This window comes from Fomitiporia mediterranea (genome assembly GCF_000271605.1).
Source record: "Fomitiporia mediterranea MF3/22 unplaced genomic scaffold FOMMEscaffold_2, whole genome shotgun sequence".
Lineage (NCBI taxonomy): Eukaryota > Fungi > Basidiomycota > Agaricomycetes > Hymenochaetales > Hymenochaetaceae > Fomitiporia > Fomitiporia mediterranea.
In genome coordinates, this window is record NW_006760387.1 from 3384213 (window position 1) to 3406004 (window position 21792).

Sequence of the window (21792 nt, forward strand, 5' to 3'; positions counted from 1 at the left end):
CTTTTTCCCGATGGTCTTGAACTGCAGTGATCTCGAATTTGTATTGAGAAATCACCCTCAGTTGTACTTGAAATGCAGAAATTTAGACTAATGAAGCAGACTAGCTGCGTCTGGGTTGCCTTTCTTGAGGGAGGGCTCAGGACAAAGACAGAAGATGAATATATGCATGTATTGCAAGGAAGGGTTTTTCGTAAGTTGCTGCCATTGAAAACACCAAAGTGTGATTTATTTGTCCTGTAGAGTTGAATGCATGCACAACCTGTATTGTTGCCACAGGATGCAGCAAAAGCTGCAGACTCTCCAACACCCAAACGTCATCACATTTCACCTGAATCCCAACTAGATTAACATAGAGAGTCTACGATATTGAAACCTAGACACAGCATACAGAGGAGATTCTGCACGAGTTAGATATTTCTGGGACAGACTCGTCTGACGACTCCGAAGTCGTTCAGTCTGGAACAATAAGGAGGCCTATGTCTAAACTATGATTTTATGAGACGGTGAGCTTAGGTTGTATCGTTTAGTTGCGGAGTATAGCCATTTGAATTGACTTGTGATAATATTAGGGGTATTGAGAGTGAGTAGGTGAATGCAATCTGGATAAGACCGAGATAGGCAATCGTCGCTTCCGTTAGTATTACTGACTCTTCATCTTCTTACCAATTACCGACTTCTCTTTCTCTTCCACTCATCCACTCATCCACTCATCCACTCATCCACTCATCCACTCATCCACTCATCCACTCATCCACTCATCCACTCATCCACCCATACAGCATAGATAACACCTTACAATGCTCTGACGCATGCACTAACATGTGCTCTTATTCAGTAAAATGCACCTTCACCTCCAAGGAATCCCATGATGAACATCACGCACCTGCATCACCAAATCGAACACGAAAATGTATTGGAATTTACTGCTAAGACATATATTTTTTACATATTGTGGATCCTTATATTTGCTTATAAAGTCTACATGTAAATATATTGCCTTGTCAGATTCTGCACGTTTTGGTGATGTGCACCTGCACTGCACTGTTGGTAACATCACAGGTGGGCGTCGTGTCACGTTCCTACATCATGCAGTTGCAAGCGCATTCGTGAAAGACTAATAAATAATGGGTAACGTCTCTCCACACAAGTGTTCTCCAAGTAGAAAGGTGTTTTGGTGGCGACCTCAGCAGAACGGATCACAATACCAATACGGTTGTTAGATAGAAGTTCTGATGCACTTTTCCTGCTTTTGACATAGTATGAGCACGAATTTGATTTATTAATACTTGTAAATATAGCATCGGGCTAAGACGCCATGCATAACTCGACCAATAGAAAGACTAGAACCTTTCCTGTTTTGGACATAGCATAGTCATGAATTTGGTTTAACAATTTTCGTACATATAGCACTAGTCCAAGATGTGCAATGTAGCCAACTGAAACGCCACGGCCTCCTCGGAATCCTCGCCATTTCCCTAACTGAGAGGCTGTGAGAGCACTCTGGTATTGGCAGTTTGCTATGAAAGATGTGACGAAGCCGTGATGGCGATGCATTGTTGCGATATTTCCATTTGCTTAGGCTAGAAAGTTGAAAGCTACGGAACAAAAAGTTATGCACACGCAATTACGCATATTACGCTCTAGAAGCACACAGAATTGTAGACTGGGTGAATAGTGTCCATGTCCAATTACAATGATTAATCCCACTCATAGTAAGGGATCCCGCTCGCTTGGGCTCGAATCGGGCAATGTGGAATGTGAGTGGTATTTCCGTACAAGTTTTGCAAGCCTCGCGCCACCTTCGATCTCCTCCACTTCTTCCACATACTCGTATCCACCGATTCGTGGGATGAGCACAATCCAGACGTAGTAGTACAGTGCACAAACCTTCGCAAGTATTGTCAGCTAAATGCTTGCGCGAGCTACTTGGGAAGGAAGAACATACGAGGAGGATTCCAATTCCTACAACACAATACCTATGATTTAGTTAGCTCACAGCTAAATATGTCGGCTAGAAGTTCACTTACGTTGCATACCAGAATGATACGTCTGCATGACCATCTTCTGGCGGAATCCTGGAATTCGTGGTCAGATAAGCTCCAAAAGAATAGGAGTCCGAGGGATTACCATGGCATGATAGTTAAGAAAATACAACTCGACAGGTACAGCACAATCGATACATTTGACGCCTTGAATCCACTGAATGGTATTTTTTGTGTCACATGTCTCTTTCTAAGTATCCAAACGCCAAATCCGGTGGCAACCGCAAAGAACTGTGAAATGAAATATAATTAAGCAAATACCATTCTGAGACCTTCATGCCAGACTCACCAGGTGCGGATAAGAGGCAAGATCAAGTAAGAAATTGAATGCATCTGCAGCAGGAAGAGCGAGGATGACTAAAATGGTTAAAATATGTTTCAGGAGCACTGGTCCAAGGGGCGTCCCGAATGGTTTTGTGGAAGCGAAGAACTCTGGCCATGGAAGAAGCCCTTGGCGCGCAACTTCTCGGATAACCCGAGCCTGACCGACGGTCTGTAACATACATACGATCAAATAAAGCTTAAAGTCGACCTGCAAGATACTACTTACGACAGCAATCTGACGGATAGAAGTAGCCCATTTAATATTTCGTGAAAAAAATGTAGACATTTAAATTCACTCACAACATTTCCAAAGCAACTGAATACGACCATTACAGGGAGAATCTTCGCCGTCCACGTCTCACCAAATACTTTTTGAAAGAACAGTGCACCAACAAGTTGACCAGATTGTTTGATCTCTTCTTTCGGAATGGCGGCGATATATGCGACGTTTGTCAAAAGAAACAAAACAGATACAAGGACCAGGGAAATGCGGCCAGCATTCCGAACGGTCCGGACAGGTTCGCGTTTGACTTCCGCCAAGACGTTGAAGGAGTTGGCCCAGCCAACGAAGGCAAAATGAGTTTTGACAAAGGCGGTGGCTAAAGCGTTACCATTCAGCGAACTGTCTGCCCAAGGGTCCGCAAAGTTGGAGAATGGATCCTTGATGCGTGTGATCCCAACAAGAACAGCTAAACCGGCTGCAACCATGCTGCAAGCAGATCATTTAGTAACGGTAAATGGGGAGAGAATGACGAAAAATCGTACAATATCTGTGACAAAGCCTTGATGCCTGTAATGACGTTCACTACGCGTAGAGACCACTTCGTTGAAATACCCACGACTATTGGATAGAGTGAGTACAGTTTTACCGTACAAAGGCGGAACAACAGACCTGCGACGGCTACAGTTGCCACAATAAGTGCAATAACAGTCTGTCGGGCCGCCGTAGCAGGTATGTCAAACAAAATCATGAAGTATTGGGCGAAAACTATTGAGTTTGTCGCGCTGAATCTGTACACGAATTTAGGAGGCATATTCTCAAGTAGAACGTCAGAAGGAACATACGAAAGCAAGACAGTCGTCACTGCAAAAGATACTGGCACCAGAAACCTAGGTCGTGGATATGCTTGTTCAAGATACACAACTTCGGCACCCGATCTATTCGGAAACATGCTCGCAAGCTCGCTATATAGCGAAAGACCAGCTAAGATGACTATCAGCTCAGGAACTGGAACAGCCTTTCAGTAATACGAACCATAAGCAAAGACAGGGGCAAGAACCCAAGCGATAAAGAACAAGCCGATAGAGCCTACAGAGTTCAAGACCACTCCGGGAACGGAGAATATACCAGAGCCTAGCATCTGTCCCAAGTTGAGCATAATGCATGATAGTAGTGTTACCTCACGACCGAGGGGATTGATCTTTATTTTTCGTTAGAGGGGATGTTTGTTTCATATTATTGGTAATTTGGTAAACGACAGAGAGAGCTTACTTTCTCTACAGGAGCTCCAAGTAGCGAGGCACTCTCATCCTCTTCTACTGCTTCAATATTATCCTGTGCATATTCTACGTCGCCTTCTGGTGGGACTACGGTCATGGTGAAATGATCAGGAGAGAGTGGTGGTTGTTAGAGGTGAAGGGAAAGAGGTACCCTATTTAAGAACAAGACTGACGGGTATCACACAGTCATAGAGATAACGAGAGCGCCGAACAGCGTTCGCAAATGGAGCTTCATCAGTCAGACCGCTGGGTTTCAGACTTAACGCCATTTTGCATTGCAATGGTGCGTTCGTAACTTCTTAAACGGGAATGCGGAAGATCGGCTTCGAGTCACGTGCTCGTGATCCAGGATCAGCGAATCACGACGGCAAGAAATCTTTCAATTTACGCCGTCCACGACAAGTCCAATAGTCTTGTTATTGCTCTTACATCGAACGACTACAATGTCTGAACTCAACTTTAATAACTCTCAAAGGGAGCATCTAACTGTGCCACTCGAAGCTCCACCAGCGTACGAACCAAAACCTGAAGACGAAACGGACGTCGAGCAAAACGCTACACAAGATAACCACTCCAACATAACAAAGAAACTGATCTCAAGGAGGTTTTTCGTCTCGTTCGCACTCGTCGTACTCTCGCTATGGTTTACGATGCTCGTACTTGACGCAGCGGGTGTGCGGCGCTCTGGCGTCATTTATTCAGATCGGCACGTCTTTACCTCGCGCAAGAGTCTCACTAAGCATTACTTAGCTGATTGACTTCCTCTCAATGTAATGTCCAGTTACTCGGAGGAACATCGTTTCCGTCCAGCCGCCAGCCCGATTATTACTGAGGTGCTCGCAGACGGACGCACTCGCATCCGTGGCGCCGAGCGACCCGAGTCCACATAAAGTTTATCGCGAAGGCAACGACCATGCTCTATACACATTCTCGATCGATTTATTATCGTGCGTGAATCTGACCCAAGAAAGACTGCTGCGCTTACTGATAATTGATTGTAATGGCCTTGCAGTTCTATCTTAATTTATACATTTATCGGCATTCTTGTGTTTCAATCCCTTCTGCTGCGGACTTCCTCCGTTCGTTGGTTTCCACGGTACATTGTACAAAGTACTTCTATGTATGCATGTAAGAGGAACATTGCGTATTTATTATCTCGGTCCTACTCGTTGTCTGTTGGTGCTGATGGTCACGAGCAAGATTTACGCGTGAGATCTCACAACCCTTCACTTCGCAGCATTTAGGAGGCTTTCTGACTACTTGGCCAATTAGACCAGTGGTTACACCATCATTACCTCCAGCACCAGGAATAACACTGAAATAGATGCGCAAGAACTCAACTCAACGCAGCTCATCTGGCGGTACCTGTTGTTCTTTATTTACAGTGCGCTTGTCCAATCTCCATACATGCATATTACATGCAACCTCATATATCACATCAAATTAACGTACGTACGTTCGAAGCCCATGTTCTCATTGAAAATCAAGTCAAGCCAAACGAGAAAGAATTCAAAAATCAAAACCAATGCAATCGTAAGAATACAGGAGAAACAGCAATAAAAAGGGGGTGGGTGGTATCCAGCAGTCAAATAATAACTAAAATCCGTCCGTCATGCGACAGGTAGACAGGTAGACAAGTATATAGAGTTCTAACTCTACGCACGAGAGAAATGCAAGATGCAAGATGCCAAGGTAACAAATTTTTACGCAGAGGCTGATTGAGCTTGCGCGTTGCATTGATCTTGCTGCTGCCCGCATGCATCGACTGTCAGGTCACCCTGGTTTCCTGAGGCGTTCGCAGCGTTGGCACATTGGTTGTGCTGTACGTCGCTGTAAACATATCAGTCAGAAATCCCCTCTTATTCGATAATATAAAAAAGGGCAAGACGATGGATGAAAAACTCACCAAGAACGAGTAAGAGCGTTCTGGAGGCTGTTAAACGCCGAGTTTCCGTCTACCTGGAACTGGCCGTTCCCAAGGGCCGTCACCGCCGGAGCAGATGCACCAAGGTTACCAGTGAAGGACTGCAAGTTACCTCCGCTCGCCGCCGACGAACCGCTGGCAGAGTTACCAGAGTTGGAGGCAGCCGTGGCAGTTGCTGCAGCCGCGCTAGACGACGCAGCGGGAGTAGCGTTGGAGGCAGCGTTGTTGTTCGCGTTGCCAGCGTTTGCGTTCCCTGCACCGGAAGCGGCTGAACCAGTACCGGAGACGACGTTACCCTGGTCGTCGACCTCTGCGACGCTCGCGAAGTTGGTGGTAATACCGAACGCAGCGTTGAATGCGTCTGCCTGAGCACCAGTCTTTGCAGTTTGTGCGTCTGCGGCGGCTTGAGCGGTCTTGCAAGTGTCCTTTGCGGTTTGGTCCGCACCACAGCTGTTTGTCAGCGTATCGCATATGAACTGGGTGATGATGTCGATGTTCTGTGCAGATCCGTGGTTGAACGAAGCTACAGCAAAGTAAAGCGCATAAGCCTTTTGCTTCCACTTTACTTTGCTCAGATTGAACAAACTTACTCTTGTCGACAGGCTCGAAGCTCGTCTCTTTCCTGTTGTCGAAACCAGTACCGAATTCGATTTGCGGGACAGAGCAGGAGCCAAAGTCACCAACACCGGATGCAGCACCCGAAGAAGCACCAGTGCTCGTTGACGAACTACTAGAGCTGCTAGAACTATCCGTAGCTGCAGGGGTAACCGCAGCAGCAGTGCTTGACGCAGCGGCGTCATCAGATCCAGCAGCACTAGATGCAGCTGTACCAGAACCTGTACCAGCGACGACGTTGCCTTGGTCATCGACTGCCGCAACGCTCGCGAAGTTCGTCGTAATGCCGAAGGCAGCATTGAATGCATCAGCCTAAAAAACGGGAAAGACGAAATTATTCCGTGAGTTATTAAAATGAGATACGAATAATCGAGGAAATGCGAAACGCCGAATCTAGAAATCAGAGTTGAAATAACGACGTACCTGAGCACCAGTCTTGGGAGTCTGCGCATCAGCAGCAGCTTGGGCGGTCTTGCAGGTATCCTTCGCAGTCTGGTCTGCACCGCAGCTGTTCGTCAAAGTATCACAAATGAATTGCGTAATGATATCAATGTTCTGCGCCGATCCATGGTTGAACGAAGCTATATAACGCAGGAAGAAAAAGGACGATGTCATCGTGAGCATCTTCTTGCTTTCTTTTTTGTTGTAAGACCGGTTTGGCGTGAACTTACCCTCGTCAACAGGCTCGAAACTCGTCTCCTTCCTGTTGTCGAAACCTGTACCGAATTCGATTTGCGGGACGGAGCAGGAACCGAAGTCACCGATGCCGGAAGCAGCAGTGCTTGTAGCTGCCGGCGCATCGCCCGCGTTCGTAGCAGTCGCAGTCGGATCAGCACCAACAGTCAATGTGACAAGAGTCTAAAACCGAGAATTATAACCGAGCTCAATTAGTCGAAGGTGCTTGAAAATGGTAAGGTGAGATATACGAACACAATCACCAGTTTCAGCAGCAGCGGCATTGTTAGTTGCAGAGACAGTGACAGTCACTACACTCGACTCCTGCAATACAAGAACAAAGAAAAATAAAATTAATATCACGTTTGTCAACACCGAGGTATTTTATTTATTATACTCACACATGCATCATCCTCCGTGGCATCATCAACGGCCCTCGCAGTAACGTTCGTCGCGTTCCCAGCAGACGCAGAAGCGGAACTAGCCGTACCGAAGGGGAACGTATTTGGCTGGCTGCCCAGCGTAACGCTGCTCTTCGTAGCAGGGTCGAAGAAGATGTTCGGGTCGTTGGCTGGGTCCTGTGCTTGGACGAGGCCATTAAGTTCTGCGTTTGCTGGTGCCTTCTGACAGAAGACGGAGTTCCTGTTCGTCGGAGGGTTCGTGGTGAAATCCTAAAAAACACATCCTCGTTGAGTAATCTTTGATTAAGTGTTAGTGACTTTGTTTGGAAGAGTGCGGACCGGAGGCGTGTTCTTCTCTGCCTGGCGGAATTGCACGGCAAGATTAATCATGTTTTGCTTAGTCGCATCGTCAAACTGCTGGGCAGCATCTAAAAAAGATAGAAAATAAATAAACAGTCAGTCGTTCCGCCACATGCAATGTAATAGCTTCATATTCTCAATTTCTATCCGAATAATAGACGCACCAATTATCTGATCAGCCATATCCTGCTGAGCGCATTCATCAGCACCAGCAAGCAACGTCGAGATCGCCTGACCCGCGAGGGTAGCGCAAACTCCACCATCGCATGCCGAACTCAACTGGCTGAGCACAGCGGGGTTCTCCTGCCCGAAACGACGAGGGTGAAGGAAGACCGCCTTGTTGTCCCTCTCAAGCCATCGCTCGCGTCCAAGGACTTGCTCAGACGCAGACAGCAGGGAAATGGCAACTGCCACGAAAGAGATGAACTGCTTGCTGAACATACTTGCTTCCACACAGACGGTCGGATAAATGAGTGTTGGAGTTGAAGGTCAAAAGTGAATGTAAATGAACGGAAGGATGACACCAGGCCTGGATGGATGCGAAGAAGATGTGCCGTTCAACGACTAAGGAGGATGAAAGAGAGAAAGAAAGTAAGAAAGCAAGACGGACAGAGAGTATGGGCGAACGAAAACGTGAAGAGAAAAGCAACAGCTCCCCGAGGGGTCTTTATAACCGTCGCTAGCCAGAGTAGGACTATACTTTCCCGTTAATTAGCTTGAGAGTGTTCTTTGCGGCAACGCAATGTCGGCAGAGAGACCGATGCTGAGAGAGCCGGACCATGTCGGACGTAATAAATCTACATAGAAGACTCTTTCCTTCCCTTCGCACTCGACGCAGTCCGTTGCTAGCTCCAGCGAGTTGTGTACCATTAAGCCGGTGGACAAGAGAGTCATTCTTGATTTCATCCCATGACGGGTGCCTGAGGTAAAGGGGCCGATGTCGTCAAGGATAGCGGAGGCAACGGCAACTGGGATCCTTGTCTCCGGAGACCCCATCAATGAATAGAGTCTCTAAAACGATCGTCCACTCGGAGGAATGTCGTTCAATTATGAACAACAACATGCGATCAGAAGACAAGGAACACCGCAACGCGCCTCGTCCTTTTGGAAGTGTTCACCCATGAGCTCGAGAGACCTATCCAGTGGAGTTGCAACCGACACATGTTTTAAACACGTCCCACTGAAAGTCAATTCAGAAGTGTCAGAAAGTGTGAATTGATACAGACATATGTTGCTGGCCACTTGTCATGATTGTCAAGGCGCGAAGCTGGAAACTTGTTCGTTGTTCGGCTAAGTGGCGCTCCCTCCCTAAATAGTCCCGATTTGGGTCACGAGACTGAGGAGTTAGAAACAGCCATTGATCCTCAATGCCAAGGCATCAAAACGTATTTGTGGCAAAAATAACAAGCCTAATCCAACTGCGCACAAGGCCTCCGCAACACTTCCTGCAGAAGAGATCTTGATGCTCGTTGCGTCTCAACAACACGAATACTGCGAGATAATCGGTACATAATTACCAGGCGAAAATCGGGCTACGGACTACTACAACATCATTATTACTACCAAACCAACTTCTTCCGGTTTCCTTGTTAACGTAAATGGCCTCACCGACGCGGCATGCGCCAGAAGGTAGCAACAGCCCTACAGAAAGCAACTCTCTCGCCAGGATAATCCTTTCTCAGACCGCAAATAGATTGAATACTCAATTCCACTTCGGATCGCCGCGTCCCACGACCTTCCTCGAGCCCGAGAACTTGAGCTTCGCAAGCGTCTGCGCCCGAGAGAGAAGCGAAGGCTTCGTGCTTCGTCCTTTGAGATACACCTTATAACCTTCGGTGGAAACTACTGGGTTTGAGACTGTTGAGCGACGTTGGAGTCTCTTCACGTCCATGAACCCCCAATTATTGGATTTCTGCTTGTCTTCTTTATTACTATCTTTTCGTTGTTGATCTTCTATGCCTATGAAGTTGTCTTCTTCGTCTTCTTCCTGTTCAACAAGAGCATTGGCCAGAGCGCGTGAAAGGCTTGGGAGACGTGGGAGAGCGTTAGGCGGTATGGCGCTCGAGCGACGGGCCGCTGACGCCAGCAAATGATACGGAGTAGAAGCTGAACGGACAGGCGTCCTTCCGAGAGCAACGCCTTGTGGAGATGCGTTCGTATCAGCTTCGTGCCTGAAGCGCTGGAAGAGTGGAATAACCCGAGCCTGAGAGCTGGGAACGAGGGCATGTTGATCCGTAAGCAGACCACCCGACTTGACAAGCCTAATTTCGTCCATCATAGTCCAGATAGTCTTAATACGCGCTTTGGAAATGCATGGCGAACCGGAAGCAGAAGTGACCGGTGTGTGTTTAAGGACTTGCGTCGGAAGAGAGACGAGGCTGTGTATCGAGGAAGAAGATGGCATGGTACCTGGTTTGCGAGGCAACAGAAACGGGCGAGGACTCGGCTTCACGGCAGATGCGTTAGGTGTAGACGCATATGCAGCCAGAGCTTCATCAGGTGTTCTTATCGTTTTTTCTTCTAATGAAAGCTGGTTCGTTTGTAAACCAACGTCAAACTGCGGCGGAGAATGTTCCATCACTATAGATGGGAGAGACGGATAGACAGTATGGCTTGTTTTTCTCCTAACAAGACTTGTCTTTCGCTTAGGACGTATTACCGCAGCGCTCTCAGATGAATGACGTGAGAGAGTGGACTTGTAATGCTTGGGACGTCCTTCGTCCTTCGGCAGTAGGAAGACCTTGGATGGAGATTGTTGGCTCGTTCGACGTTCCTTAGGTACAAGTGGAGACTGTTTACGAATAAAAGGAGTGTATCTTTGCTTTACCGACCTTTCATGAGAAGTCGAGAGCTGAGCAGAAGGCCTGTTCTCTTTGCTCTCTGGTGAAGGAGCCCTCATCGCTTTCCTGATAGCCACCGAAGAATTATTGCCTATCGTGTCTTGTCTATTCAAGTTGGCATCAGGACCAGAGATCAGCTTGGTGTTGACAGGCCGTAGAAGAGTCGAAGACCTAGGCAATCTGGAAGGCGGGGCATTCGTTGAGCTCGTTGAATAGTGTAGAGACGAAGAACGCCGAGGAGCAGGTCTCGCGAGGGCTGACGCTGCTGCCCGGGTGTTGTACCCATGCTGAGTTGGACGAGCAGTTGCAACAGACGTCCTTTGCCCACACTCGTCATTGACAGTCTCTAACTTGGGCTTGATGAATATCCTTGGAGGAGGAGATCGCGACTGGGCTGACTTGGCCCGTCGGACAGAAGCTCTAGAAGAAGCGTACCCCACATCCAAGCCAGTGGCAGTGGCAGTAGCTGTGCTGTGCAGAGAGTAACGACGAGATGCAGTCGCACGATTGTCGTCGGAGGCGGAAGTGTGTCGTCTCTTCTTCGACATGTCTTGACTTACGACGCGTGTATGTTCTACTGACAAAAGTCACCGAGAGCCAAGATAGAGGGAGATTGTGGGGCGCGGAAATATATCAATATGAGAATTTGAGGTTATGAGAGAGGGAGACGAAGGGTGATGGTTGCAGAATGAAGAAACAAACCTGGTCGGTTGGCTGACCAGGCGTGCGCGGGTTTTGATTGAGACCGAGCTCATACTGTGCTGCTAGTGGCCTTTGAGACCAGCCGATGGGCCAATGGCTGACGGGCAGAGCCAATAATGTGCTAAGTTAGCACCAGAGAGCAGTTCTTTATACTAAATAACCATAATGGTGGGACGCCGATGAGAATATAATGAGAACAACGAAAGAAGAGATCGACAAAGCATCGGCTCTCGGGCGGGATGTACCGCATATAGTCACCATCGAGATGTGAGATGTCCTCAATTAATTTCTGTCTCCGTCCACCACGTCACATCTCATTATTCACAAATCTGTACCATAACTGTAATCCATCCAGCTATTTTCCATCCAATTCACTCAAAAATGACCACGCCTGTCTTCCCAATCGTGCCCTCCACGCAGAAGTATGACTGGGGGAAGCGTGGTCTCCAGTCAAAGGTTGCACAGTTCGCGCATGCCGCTCGCGTCCCGGGCTTCGCGCTTGACGAGAACACTCCATACGCCGAGGCAAGTTCGTCAATCTCAAAATAATCTTCGTCCTATGCTGACGCGGTACTGCAAGCAGTTGTGGATGGGTACACACGCATCGTCTCCGTCACTCTTGTTAGATGGAACACCACTTGCGCAGCACCTCGCCGAAAACCCGTCTCTCATAGGGGACGACATCGTCACGACCTTCCACGCCGAAGACGGGAATATTCCTTTCCTATTCAAAATCCTCGCCATCGAAAAGGCGTTAAGCATCCAAACTCATCCAGATAAACAAACCGCAGAAAAGTTACATGCTGAACAACCTACCATTTACAAAGGTATAGTCGCATATATTAATATTTATACCGGAGAGACGACTTAATAGTATGATGTATAGATCCTAACCACAAACCTGAGATGGCTATCGCCCTCACCCCATTCACCGCACTCTGCGGCTTCCTCCCACTCCCCCAAATCGCCACATTCATCTCATCAACATCCGAATTCAGCTGTCTCATCCCATCGACCATCGCTTCGCACTTCATCTCCATCTCCACCTCACGCACACCCTCAGGATCTAACGAAAAATCCGCACTCCGCGAACTCTTCTCCGCGCTCATGACCGCTCCCGAGGAGAAATTCAAAGAAGAACTGAAGAAACTTGTTACGAGGTATAAGGATGGGAGAGAGAAACCGGAGGAAAGAGATGTGAAAGAGTTGATACTGAGACTTGAAGAGCAGTTCCCGGGTGATATAGGGATCTTTTGTTCGTTTATGTTGAATTACGTGAAGTTGAACCCGGGAGAGGCGATCTTCCTTGGTGCTGGAGAACCGCACGCATATATTTCCGGAGGTCAGCCATTCTAGTTTCACACATGGATACTTCTCTGACAAGTACTCGTTTGCTTAATAAACAGACATCGTAGAAACAATGGCAACCTCCGACAACGTCATCCGCGCCGGTCTAACCCCCAAACTCCGAGACGTACCCAACCTCATCTCCTCACTCACCTACACCTCCTCCGACCCTTCCAAACACCTCATTCAGCCCCGGCCCTTCGGCTCACCAGCAGATCCATTCGCAGACTTACACGCCGAATCGATATTGTACGACCCGCCTGTACCGGAGTTCGCTGTGGTGAGAGTGGAGGCGCAGAAGGGGAGTACGGTGAGGCATGAGGGTGTTAGAGGACCGAGTATTTTTATCGTCACGAAGGGGCGGGGGAGGGTTACTTGGGACGGACAGGAGGGTGAACAGGAAGGGGAGCAAGAGCAAGTGGAGAAGGGAGAGTTGAGTGAAGGGAGGGTGTATTTCATTGGTGCCAAGACGGGTGTGGTGTTCGAGGCTGAGGAGGAGAGTTTGGAGATTTATAGAGCGTTCGTCGAGCCGAAGCCGCCTAGCTTCTAGAGCCTTCTTGCCTCGCCTTTGATTTCGGTCCTGGCCTGGTTTGGCTTGGTTGATTGAGGGTGTACTGATAGATATGACTGAAGAAGAAAAAAGATTTATGTAATTGTACGGTTTGTAGAGTAACTTGTAGCAAACGAAGAGACAATAGAATGTGTATGCCTGCACTGTAGTCGATGATGGCAGTTGCACTCGTGTTGTGGGTGAGCGGAAAGAACACGAGTTCTCGTAGTCCTCGATGTCTTCGTTCTGATATTGTTATTAGCATTCCCATTGCCCAGAAACAAACTGAAAAGGCTTTATTGAATTAGATAGCAACATTAAAACTGCAGTCTTATACAGGACTACGTTTTCTTCATGCATGATCTTGTCTTTCGAGTGCCAAACAGTGCCATGCTATTCCACCACCACCAGTTTAGCTGAGGGGACGTGCAGCTAAGTTTGTTAGCCCACCACACCACATTGGACTACGCGAATTTGGCACAACTACTTAGTGAGCGTGCGCTGCAGCTGCGTCGCCTTGGAAGTCCAGGGTGTAAACTAGCAGATGAAAAGTCAGCGATTTGATAAAAGAAAAGAAAGATGGACGGTGAGTAGTAAGAAAAAAGTAGCGTACCAGAACCGCATTCTGGGCAACGATGCCTGTCTCTGGTGATGTTCGCATCAAGCCAGACGACTTCATGCGAGTCTGCTGGAGAGCCTGTGCATCCGATCAGGCGTTCAGGGAACTACATGTTAAATGGAAGAAATGGAGAAAAATATAGGTCAGTAAACGTGCGTTACTCGAATAACTGGCGCAACCAAATACATCAAACCAAACGAAAACAGAAAACGAAAATCCAACTCTCTCAACTAACATTCTCAAACACAAAATACATCCCACCCACTCCTCCTCTTCAAAAAGAAAAAGCACAAACAGAAACACGCTCACCATAGTAGCAACCTTAATCGGGTCCTTCATAGTTCCCAGCCGACTGGAATCAAGCGGATGCATATCAAACACGTCGACACCTTCCATCCTCCCGAGAAGCTGGAACCGCTCGATACCAGTCGCCTGTTGCTCGTCCGTTGGAATCGCATCTGGTGGGGTATTGTCTGGGCCGTAGAGCTGTGGAGGTGCCGGTGCGTGATGTTCGTCGTGGTGTGCAACGTCTTTGGAGGCGAGGACACGCGAGGTGGAGATGAAGGTGCGTTTTGCTGCGAGAGAGCGCGTGCTGGTACGCGCGATTGGGCGCAGGGTTGAGAGTGCGCGGAGCATTGTGAGGTGCTAGTAGGTGCGTTGGATGGGTGGGTGAGTGGATGTGCAGAGGTTCGGATTGGCACGGAAGCGATGATAGCCTATTTTCGGTCATTACCGGATTGCCCTCGCCTTTCTACGACGTGCAAAATTATGCCAAGTTATATGCATCTAGCAAACTGAAGATGCATCAAATTAGATGCTCCAACAACATTTCATCATCCGCAAAACTGCAACGTCGGATTGGCATGGCAGCCGTGATTTCCTACTTTCGGTCGTTACCAGCACAAAACTATGTTACTTACTCAAGGTGGCAATGCATAAACGCAATGGTGCAATAATGCATTACTTCCCCCAAAAACAAATGGCCATTCTCTGCAAAATTGCAGTGTTGTAATGATAGATTTCTGTCATACTGAATCAATCAATGGCCTGTCCCAACGTTATGCTGCCAGCTCAATTTCCATTCTGTGTACTTTTTTACTTGTAGAACATAATACATTTATACATCTGTGGATATTTTATTCCCTCACGCTTCTGACATGTAAGTAGTAAATATCACGGTTTCATTGCATCTCTCATAGGTAGCAAACTATCAATGCGACAGCAATGCCAGAGTACGCTTAGCTGGCAAGGGCAAGAAATCTGAGAATGTGGCAGTTCCAAACTTCCATTAGAAGCATTGCATGCCTTGACTGAATGCTGAAGCTGCAAAATCACTTATAGCATTTCTAGGAAGCTATGGCAGTCGTGCCTTTCTTTCACTCTGTTGTGGTAAAAATTGGGTGAGATAGGACTATAAAGCTATTTGTAATGATATTGATGCCTTAAAGAATGTCTAAACTGGATAGAAGAAAGGGTATTTAGAGTCTCCAGACATCGTTGTTGCTCACTCAGTCAGTACTTACTTAATCGGGAGGTTGCTATATAGGGAAGGCGGCGAGAAAAAAGTAGCAACTGCTACAGTTTTCCAGAAACGCTATAGTCTAATCAGTACTAGCTGTTGGTGCTAATGACTTTGAAGGAGAAAGATAGTAAACACCATACTAAAAACAGAAAAAAATGCATCGGAACTCTGATCTGATAACCACTGTGGCACTATGCTACGTTTTACCTAACAACCATCTTTTACTTGGGAGGAAAGACACTACCCAAATGTATCAGTCTTTGATACAGGTAACTATGTCTATCTGATGTCAAATCCAGACATGGTCTACTTGTGATGGTATCAATAAACAACTGTAATGTGCCTGTGAAACATGGTTCCTTACAGTATAGCAGAGAAACTTGCACACCAAGGCTTTGATTTGATGGACGAGAGATTATGTCTAATGCTGGTACTAGACTACTTATCTATTGCTCCAAGAATCATTGACAGCAACATTTGCTCTCCGCGAAGAAGGGTATATAAGGGGCGTTGAAACGGACAACTTCTTCATTATCAATATACAGAGTACCTTACTGAATATTTCCTCAAAGAATGTCACAGCAACAACAGCAAGCTGCGTGGACAGCATTGTGGACCGCCATACTCGAGTGGCATGAGGCCCATCACTTTGAAGCTGACCACATTCTTTTAATGACGGATTTTCGTAAATGTGTTAAGGAAATGCAACAACATGGCAAGTACAGCATTTAGCAGCTTGTAACTCCACTAATAATCAATTTGTCCCATGAATGACAGGTGTTAGAGAACTTTACGGTGTCACTTTCAAACAGCTCAAAATTGACAAGGCCAATCATCGAGCCACCTACTCAATTGATTACTATGGTCAAAATTACTCTGGACAAAATAAACATTTTGTAGGTGTCATTGAAGATATGACAAAATTGATCCAGGCCTACTTGAGTAATATGGTTCCGACTCCTTTCAGTTCCACCAGTCTCGAAGGTTACTCAATAGCCCAGATACTGTCTGGGCAATGGTAATAGTGAATGTTGTATTGTGGAAAGTGACAGCATGTTTGTTATAAACAATGTCCTTTATAAGTGATATTAATACAAAGAGCATATATAAATGCTGTTGTTAGGCATTGCCTTGAATCACGACAATTTGATTGAGCATTCTAAGTAACTATTATTTATTCAAGTACATCACGAAAAAGTCGCAACAAAAGTAATTAATAATAGCAAAAGTAATTTAATAATATAATTTCACAAGCATTACAATCTAACATAGTAATTATATTTTACTTATAATATAATTCTAATGATTATATATAAATATAAGGAATATACAAGCTTTTTGCTAAACTACAAGTATTTTTTAAAGCAAGTAAGCTTAATACTAGTATTATTACATTATTACATGTAAGATATAAGCACTTAACTCTTATTATAATATGTTAAAATTTTATTATAAATTATTTGTAACAATAGTTGATTGATTATAATAGTTATAAAAGTAATACATTGTGCTTGTAAGTTAATTACAATCCTTTTAGTAAGATAATATGTAATTATATATATTAATATTGTTAACAATCACCATGTTAAACTTATAATATAACTTGGTTTTACTTTTACAATATATCGAAGTGATTACATAATCGAGTACCAAGGATTGAGAGCATATAATGATGCACTTGCTCTCATCACTCCTTTCCTCCTACTTCCACCATGTCCCCAACCCTCTTCCCCCAACACTATGTTGTTTCTTTTGTTCTCTCCAGCCCAGTCCTCTGCCTACAAGCATTCTCCAGCAGGCACACTGCCTGCAACTGTCTAGACAATAAACATTACTGGATTTGTCTCTCTAATCTGCTACTACAATGCCCACACTGAGCCTCAGATCCTGTGACAACACAGCTGAGCTGGCTACACTGTCCTTCATTGTAAAGCATAAGTAGCCAGTCCACTTCATAATAACTTGCACAATAGTTGCTCATCCCTCTCCTCCCAACTTCTTGTCTCTCTTTCATCCCTCCTACTCCTTACTCTACCTCTTACATTGCCTCTCCTTTATTGTCCTCCTTTTTATTAAGCTTGCCTTCTTTTTTGCATTCACATTTGCACATCCACATTGTTGACCAATGCCAAACAACTTCTTCAGTAATTCCATACATTTGTGTACTTCTTCCTGCTCAGCAACACAAGCAACAATTGGTGAGTACATGTTTGCAACAATGTCCATGTATGACTACTCCTCAGGTGCAATCCTCTCTCTGACCCCCTGTGCACTCTCCTTCCCTGCCTACCATCCTATGCTTGACATCACCCTTAATAGGCCCATACTGTATGCATTTATATTCCCTAGTACTGTCTATGACACCATTTTGAATAACAGAAGTAGTAACCACCACTCACCTCTCCAGGGCTGAGTCTGCCTGCACCACCCACTTCATCCTCTCCCTTCAAGCCAGAACGTCCTAGAGATACACCTTTGAAGTCATCCACAACTATTACTGTGTTCACTGTATCTCTGATTGTGTGTTGTGTCATAGCCAGAACATACAACATGCTTGTACAGACATGCTTTCCCCTGCAGCCCAAATTAGCTCACTCAACACTCCAGATTTCCAACCCAGGTGACCCACCCACACTCACTGTACACTGTTGTAGTGTGTCCATCTTTTCTCTCTTATTTTCACTTGCTAATCACTCTAAACTCATCTCACAGGCACAGCCTCAATCACTACAACCTGCTCAACCTCAATTCACACACACTTGCAATTCAACTTGCAGGGACTGAGCAACAACCAAAACGTGGTGACAAAGACTACATCAAACAGCCTAAGAATGTATTCACCCTTTTCCAACACAAATCCTACTTGCAGAAGAATGAGGCAGAGGCAGCTAGTAGTGCAGGGGTTGGGACTGTAGAAATAGTGTATTATTTACTATTTTTGTATTCTATAATTTAAATATAATTATATTTGATTAATTATTTGATACAAAATTGTATACTAAGTAAAAGCAAGCTATTCAAACACTTGTAATGACTTGTAGACATTATAAGCAGATATTATACTTTCACAAATTAATAAGTATGTCTTAACCTTGTAATCTTAGGAAGTATGTTATAATCACTTGTATAACTTGTCAATTTATATTATTATAATTGTAATTGTCAAGTTTTACAAGTATCCTTGTTTACTTATTTAACATTGTACTTTCCTTGCTTAACCCCCTATGAAGATTATATTAACATTGACAAAATTTATAAAAGGTACAAAATGTATAGGATTACAAGCAAATACAATACTTAAGACTTTTTCATAATGTAGTACTATAACAACAGTAGGTATTACACATTGAGTCTCTCCATATTCTGATAGTGAAAAATACATATTATACTTGAAAACTTTTAAGAGGAAGTTTAACTATTATTTTATGAATATTGTATACAAGAATCAGCTGCTTGGGAGCTATTACAATCACCAGCATTCAGTAGATATAGAGCATCCAATGTATCAGTTGTGTTTTAACAACAGAGTTATGTTTACTTAACTATCATACTATGTTAGGTCCTTAGTTCCCTGTTGTATAGCAATGTATCTAGACATGAAATTTCAGGATGTTACTAGAAAGCAGTCATACAGATGTATCATTCTAATATGTATCAGGAAAAAGTCTAAATGCTTACATTATAATATTATAATGTGAAAAAAGTTAAAAAAAAGTGATAATAAAAAAAGTATTTTGTATATTATCAGACTTTGATTTATAAGTAAGTAGTATAACTTTGTATAAGGGTAATACCCCTTTTCAACATATAAAATGTATAATATTGGACCTCCCAGTTTTATAGAGTATGATAAGAATATCTAAGTTTTGAGAGAGTAATACATGTTTGTAATGTTTTACAGACTATACAAAGCTGTATATTTCTTAACAATAATTATTTCCTGTTATAGCCATTCATTATTAAAATAAAATAAAAATAATTATATTAAAGTATTTATACAATACATTGCTATCTACAATAATTAAAGAAAAAAATAATCCAAGAACACATCCATGGCAACAATGGTGCACCCAGGGTGCTGGTTGACTGACAGTTCTGTGGGAGGACAAAGCTGAGATGACCTCCTGGTACAAGGCCTTGTGCTGCCTGTGTTGGGATTTGAGCAGAGGGCGAGTGAGAGTGGATGCATCAGAACAGATTTCGTCATCTAGCAAAACTGCAACTTCGGATTGGCACAGAAGTGGTGATTTCCTATTTTGGTCATTATCAGCACAAAATTATGTTACTTACTCAAGTTACCAGTCAAAATTGTTATAATGCATAATATGATAATGTATAAATGTAATGATGCATTACTTCCTCCGAAAGCCAATTGGCCATTCTCTGCAAAATTGCAGTACTGTAAATTACTCATAATGCATATATTTCTGTTGTACTGAATCAATCAATGATCTGTCCCATCATCATGCTGCCGGCTCGATTTCTATTCTGTGTACTTGTGGAATGTAATACATTCATACATCTGTAGATATTTTGTTCTCTCACCCTTCTGGTCAGACTTGTAAGTAAAATATATATCAAAGTTTCTATCACATCTCCTGTAGAAAGTAAATTATCAATACAGTAATGCCAGAGTACTCTTAGTTGGCAAGGGCAAGAAATCCGAGAATGTGGCAGTTCCATTAGAATCAATTGTATGTCTTGAGACAATGGCTGAAGCTGCAAAATTACAGCATTTCTGGAAAACTAGGCAGTTGCATCTTTTTCTCTTTCAATCACCTTCCCTATATAGCATATAGCAACTGCCCAATTACAAGGCTCATACTCAAATACTCTCTCTTGTATTTAATCTGAACATCTTAGATACATAATACCTGCTGAAATATTATATTTAAACTATATTTTGTACTGATTATGATTGAATTCAAACGAAATTCAGGTGAATAAGTTCTTAAGGCAATATTAAATGATTATCTTTCCTACAAGCCTATACAAGACAAGAAAATGTAGTTATTCACACTGTTATGGTAATAATTAAGTGGGATAGGGACCATAAATCTATTTGTAATAATATTAATGCTTCTAAGAATGTCTAGGTTGCACAGAAGAAGGGCTATTTGGGCATTGTTGTTTCTCACCCAGTACTTAATTGGGAAGTTGCTATATTGGGAAGTTGCTATTTAGGGAAGGTGATGGGGAAAAAGTAGCAAACTGCTATAGTTTTCTGGAAATGCTATAGTCTTGATTAATGTTAACTGTTGTTATGTATGACTTTGAACAAGGAATACAGTAGACACCATGCTAGAAACAGAAAAAAATACGTCAGAACTCTGATCTGATAGCCACCCTGGCACTGTGCTACATTTTACCTAGCAACCATCTTCTACTTGGAGGAACACTTTGAAGTTCAGAGGAACAATACTACCCAAATGCATCCGTCTTTGATACAGGCATCTATGTTGACATGATGTCATATGCTGACATGGTCTGTTTGTGATGGTATCAACAAACAACTGTAATGTGCTTGTGAAACATGGTTCCTTACAGCATAACAGAGAAATTCATGTACCAAAGCTTTGCTTTGATGGACAAGAGATTATGTCTAATGCTGGTACTAGACTACTCATCTATTACTCTAAGAATCATTGACAGCAACATTTGCTCTCTGTAAAGAAGGGTATATAAGGGGTGTTGAAATAGACAACTTCTACATTATCACTATACAGAGCACCTTACTGAATATTTCCTCAAAGAATGTCACAACAACAGCAAGTGTGGACACAGTTGTGAGGTATCTTAATCGACTGGCATAAGTCGCATCACCATGAAGCTGAACACATTGTTTCAATGGAAGCATTTTGTAACTGTGTCAAGCAGATGCAAAGTATGAGTGAGTACAACATTTGATAGCCTATAACTTTACTCATAATCAATTTGTCCTATAATGACAGATATTAGGGAACTTTACAGTGTATATTTCAAAAAATTCAAGATTGACAGGAACAATTGTCAAGTCACCTACTTGATTGACTACAATGGTCAAAATTACTCTGGACAAAATAAACCTTATACAGAGGTCTTCAAAGATATGACAAAATTGATCCAGGACTATGTTATGGTTCTCTGCTCTTGTACCTTCAGTTCCAAGGGTTCTGCACCCTTCTGTACTGGAACTCAGGACTTCTGTCCCTTGGGGGCACTGTCTATGAACTATATGTGTACTGACTCTTGCCACTACCCTTCCTTACTTCATCATTCTATTCCTTTGACCACCCCTTCATTCTTTGTATCATTCTATGGTCTCTTACCCTTTATCCATCCCTTCATTCTTTGTACCTTTATCTTTGACATTCCTTTCTTTCATTCTTTGT

At 44.1% G+C, this 21792-nt stretch overlaps 7 protein-coding genes across 7 annotated transcripts; 2 read left to right on the forward strand and 5 right to left on the reverse strand.

Moving 5' to 3' along the window:
* Window positions 1-1707: 1707 nt before the first annotated feature.
* FOMMEDRAFT_131696 (amino acid transporter) lies at window positions 1708-3963 on the reverse strand (the record flags this gene model as incomplete). The annotated part of the gene is made up of 11 exons (XM_007263101.1): window positions 1708-1887; window positions 1946-1976; window positions 2037-2075; window positions 2128-2273; window positions 2332-2535; window positions 2667-3075; window positions 3132-3207; window positions 3259-3377; window positions 3432-3570; window positions 3622-3787; window positions 3859-3963. 11 exons carry the CDS (start codon window positions 3961-3963, stop codon window positions 1708-1710), a joined length of 1614 nt encoding a protein of 537 aa, XP_007263163.1.
* A 346-nt stretch (window positions 3964-4309) lies between these two features.
* FOMMEDRAFT_165569 (uncharacterized protein) lies at window positions 4310-5026 on the forward strand (the record flags this gene model as incomplete). The annotated part of the gene is made up of 3 exons (XM_007263102.1): window positions 4310-4595; window positions 4648-4813; window positions 4879-5026. Coding segments are annotated over 3 exons (600 nt in total), but the record flags the coding sequence as incomplete, so codon positions are not given.
* Window positions 5027-5338: 312 nt separating this feature from the next.
* Window positions 5339-8443, reverse strand: FOMMEDRAFT_17361 (uncharacterized protein). Its single transcript, XM_007263103.1, has 9 exons — window positions 8006-8443; window positions 7821-7909; window positions 7482-7751; window positions 7336-7404; window positions 7077-7263; window positions 6829-6986; window positions 6381-6717; window positions 5773-6313; window positions 5339-5696 (listed from the first exon to the last, which is right to left on the reverse strand). The coding sequence occupies exons 1-9, from the start codon at window positions 8280-8282 to the stop codon at window positions 5570-5572; spliced, it is 2055 nt and encodes a 684-aa protein (XP_007263165.1). The 5' UTR covers window positions 8283-8443; the 3' UTR covers window positions 5339-5569.
* Window positions 8444-8552: 109 nt separating this feature from the next.
* Window positions 8553-9352, reverse strand: FOMMEDRAFT_152231 (uncharacterized protein; the record flags this gene model as incomplete). Its single annotated transcript, XM_007263104.1, has 4 exons — window positions 8553-8852; window positions 8925-9021; window positions 9068-9149; window positions 9268-9352. 4 exons carry the CDS (start codon window positions 9350-9352, stop codon window positions 8553-8555), a joined length of 564 nt encoding a protein of 187 aa, XP_007263166.1.
* A 191-nt stretch (window positions 9353-9543) lies between these two features.
* On the reverse strand, window positions 9544-11229 carry FOMMEDRAFT_152232 (uncharacterized protein; the record flags this gene model as incomplete). Its single annotated transcript, XM_007263105.1, has 1 exon — window positions 9544-11229. The coding sequence occupies one exon, from the start codon at window positions 11227-11229 to the stop codon at window positions 9544-9546; it is 1686 nt and encodes a 561-aa protein (XP_007263167.1).
* Window positions 11230-11741: 512 nt separating this feature from the next.
* FOMMEDRAFT_165571 (mannos-6-phosphate isomerase) lies at window positions 11742-13280 on the forward strand (the record flags this gene model as incomplete). The annotated part of the gene is made up of 4 exons (XM_007263106.1): window positions 11742-11908; window positions 11967-12210; window positions 12270-12725; window positions 12790-13280. Exons 1-4 carry the CDS (start codon window positions 11765-11767, stop codon window positions 13278-13280), a joined length of 1335 nt encoding a protein of 444 aa, XP_007263168.1. The 5' UTR covers window positions 11742-11764.
* A 464-nt stretch (window positions 13281-13744) lies between these two features.
* FOMMEDRAFT_76642 (COX5B-domain-containing protein) lies at window positions 13745-14535 on the reverse strand (the record flags this gene model as incomplete). The annotated part of the gene is made up of 2 exons (XM_007263107.1): window positions 13745-14005; window positions 14209-14535. 2 exons carry the CDS (start codon window positions 14533-14535, stop codon window positions 13745-13747), a joined length of 588 nt encoding a protein of 195 aa, XP_007263169.1.
* Window positions 14536-21792: the final 7257 nt, after the last annotated feature.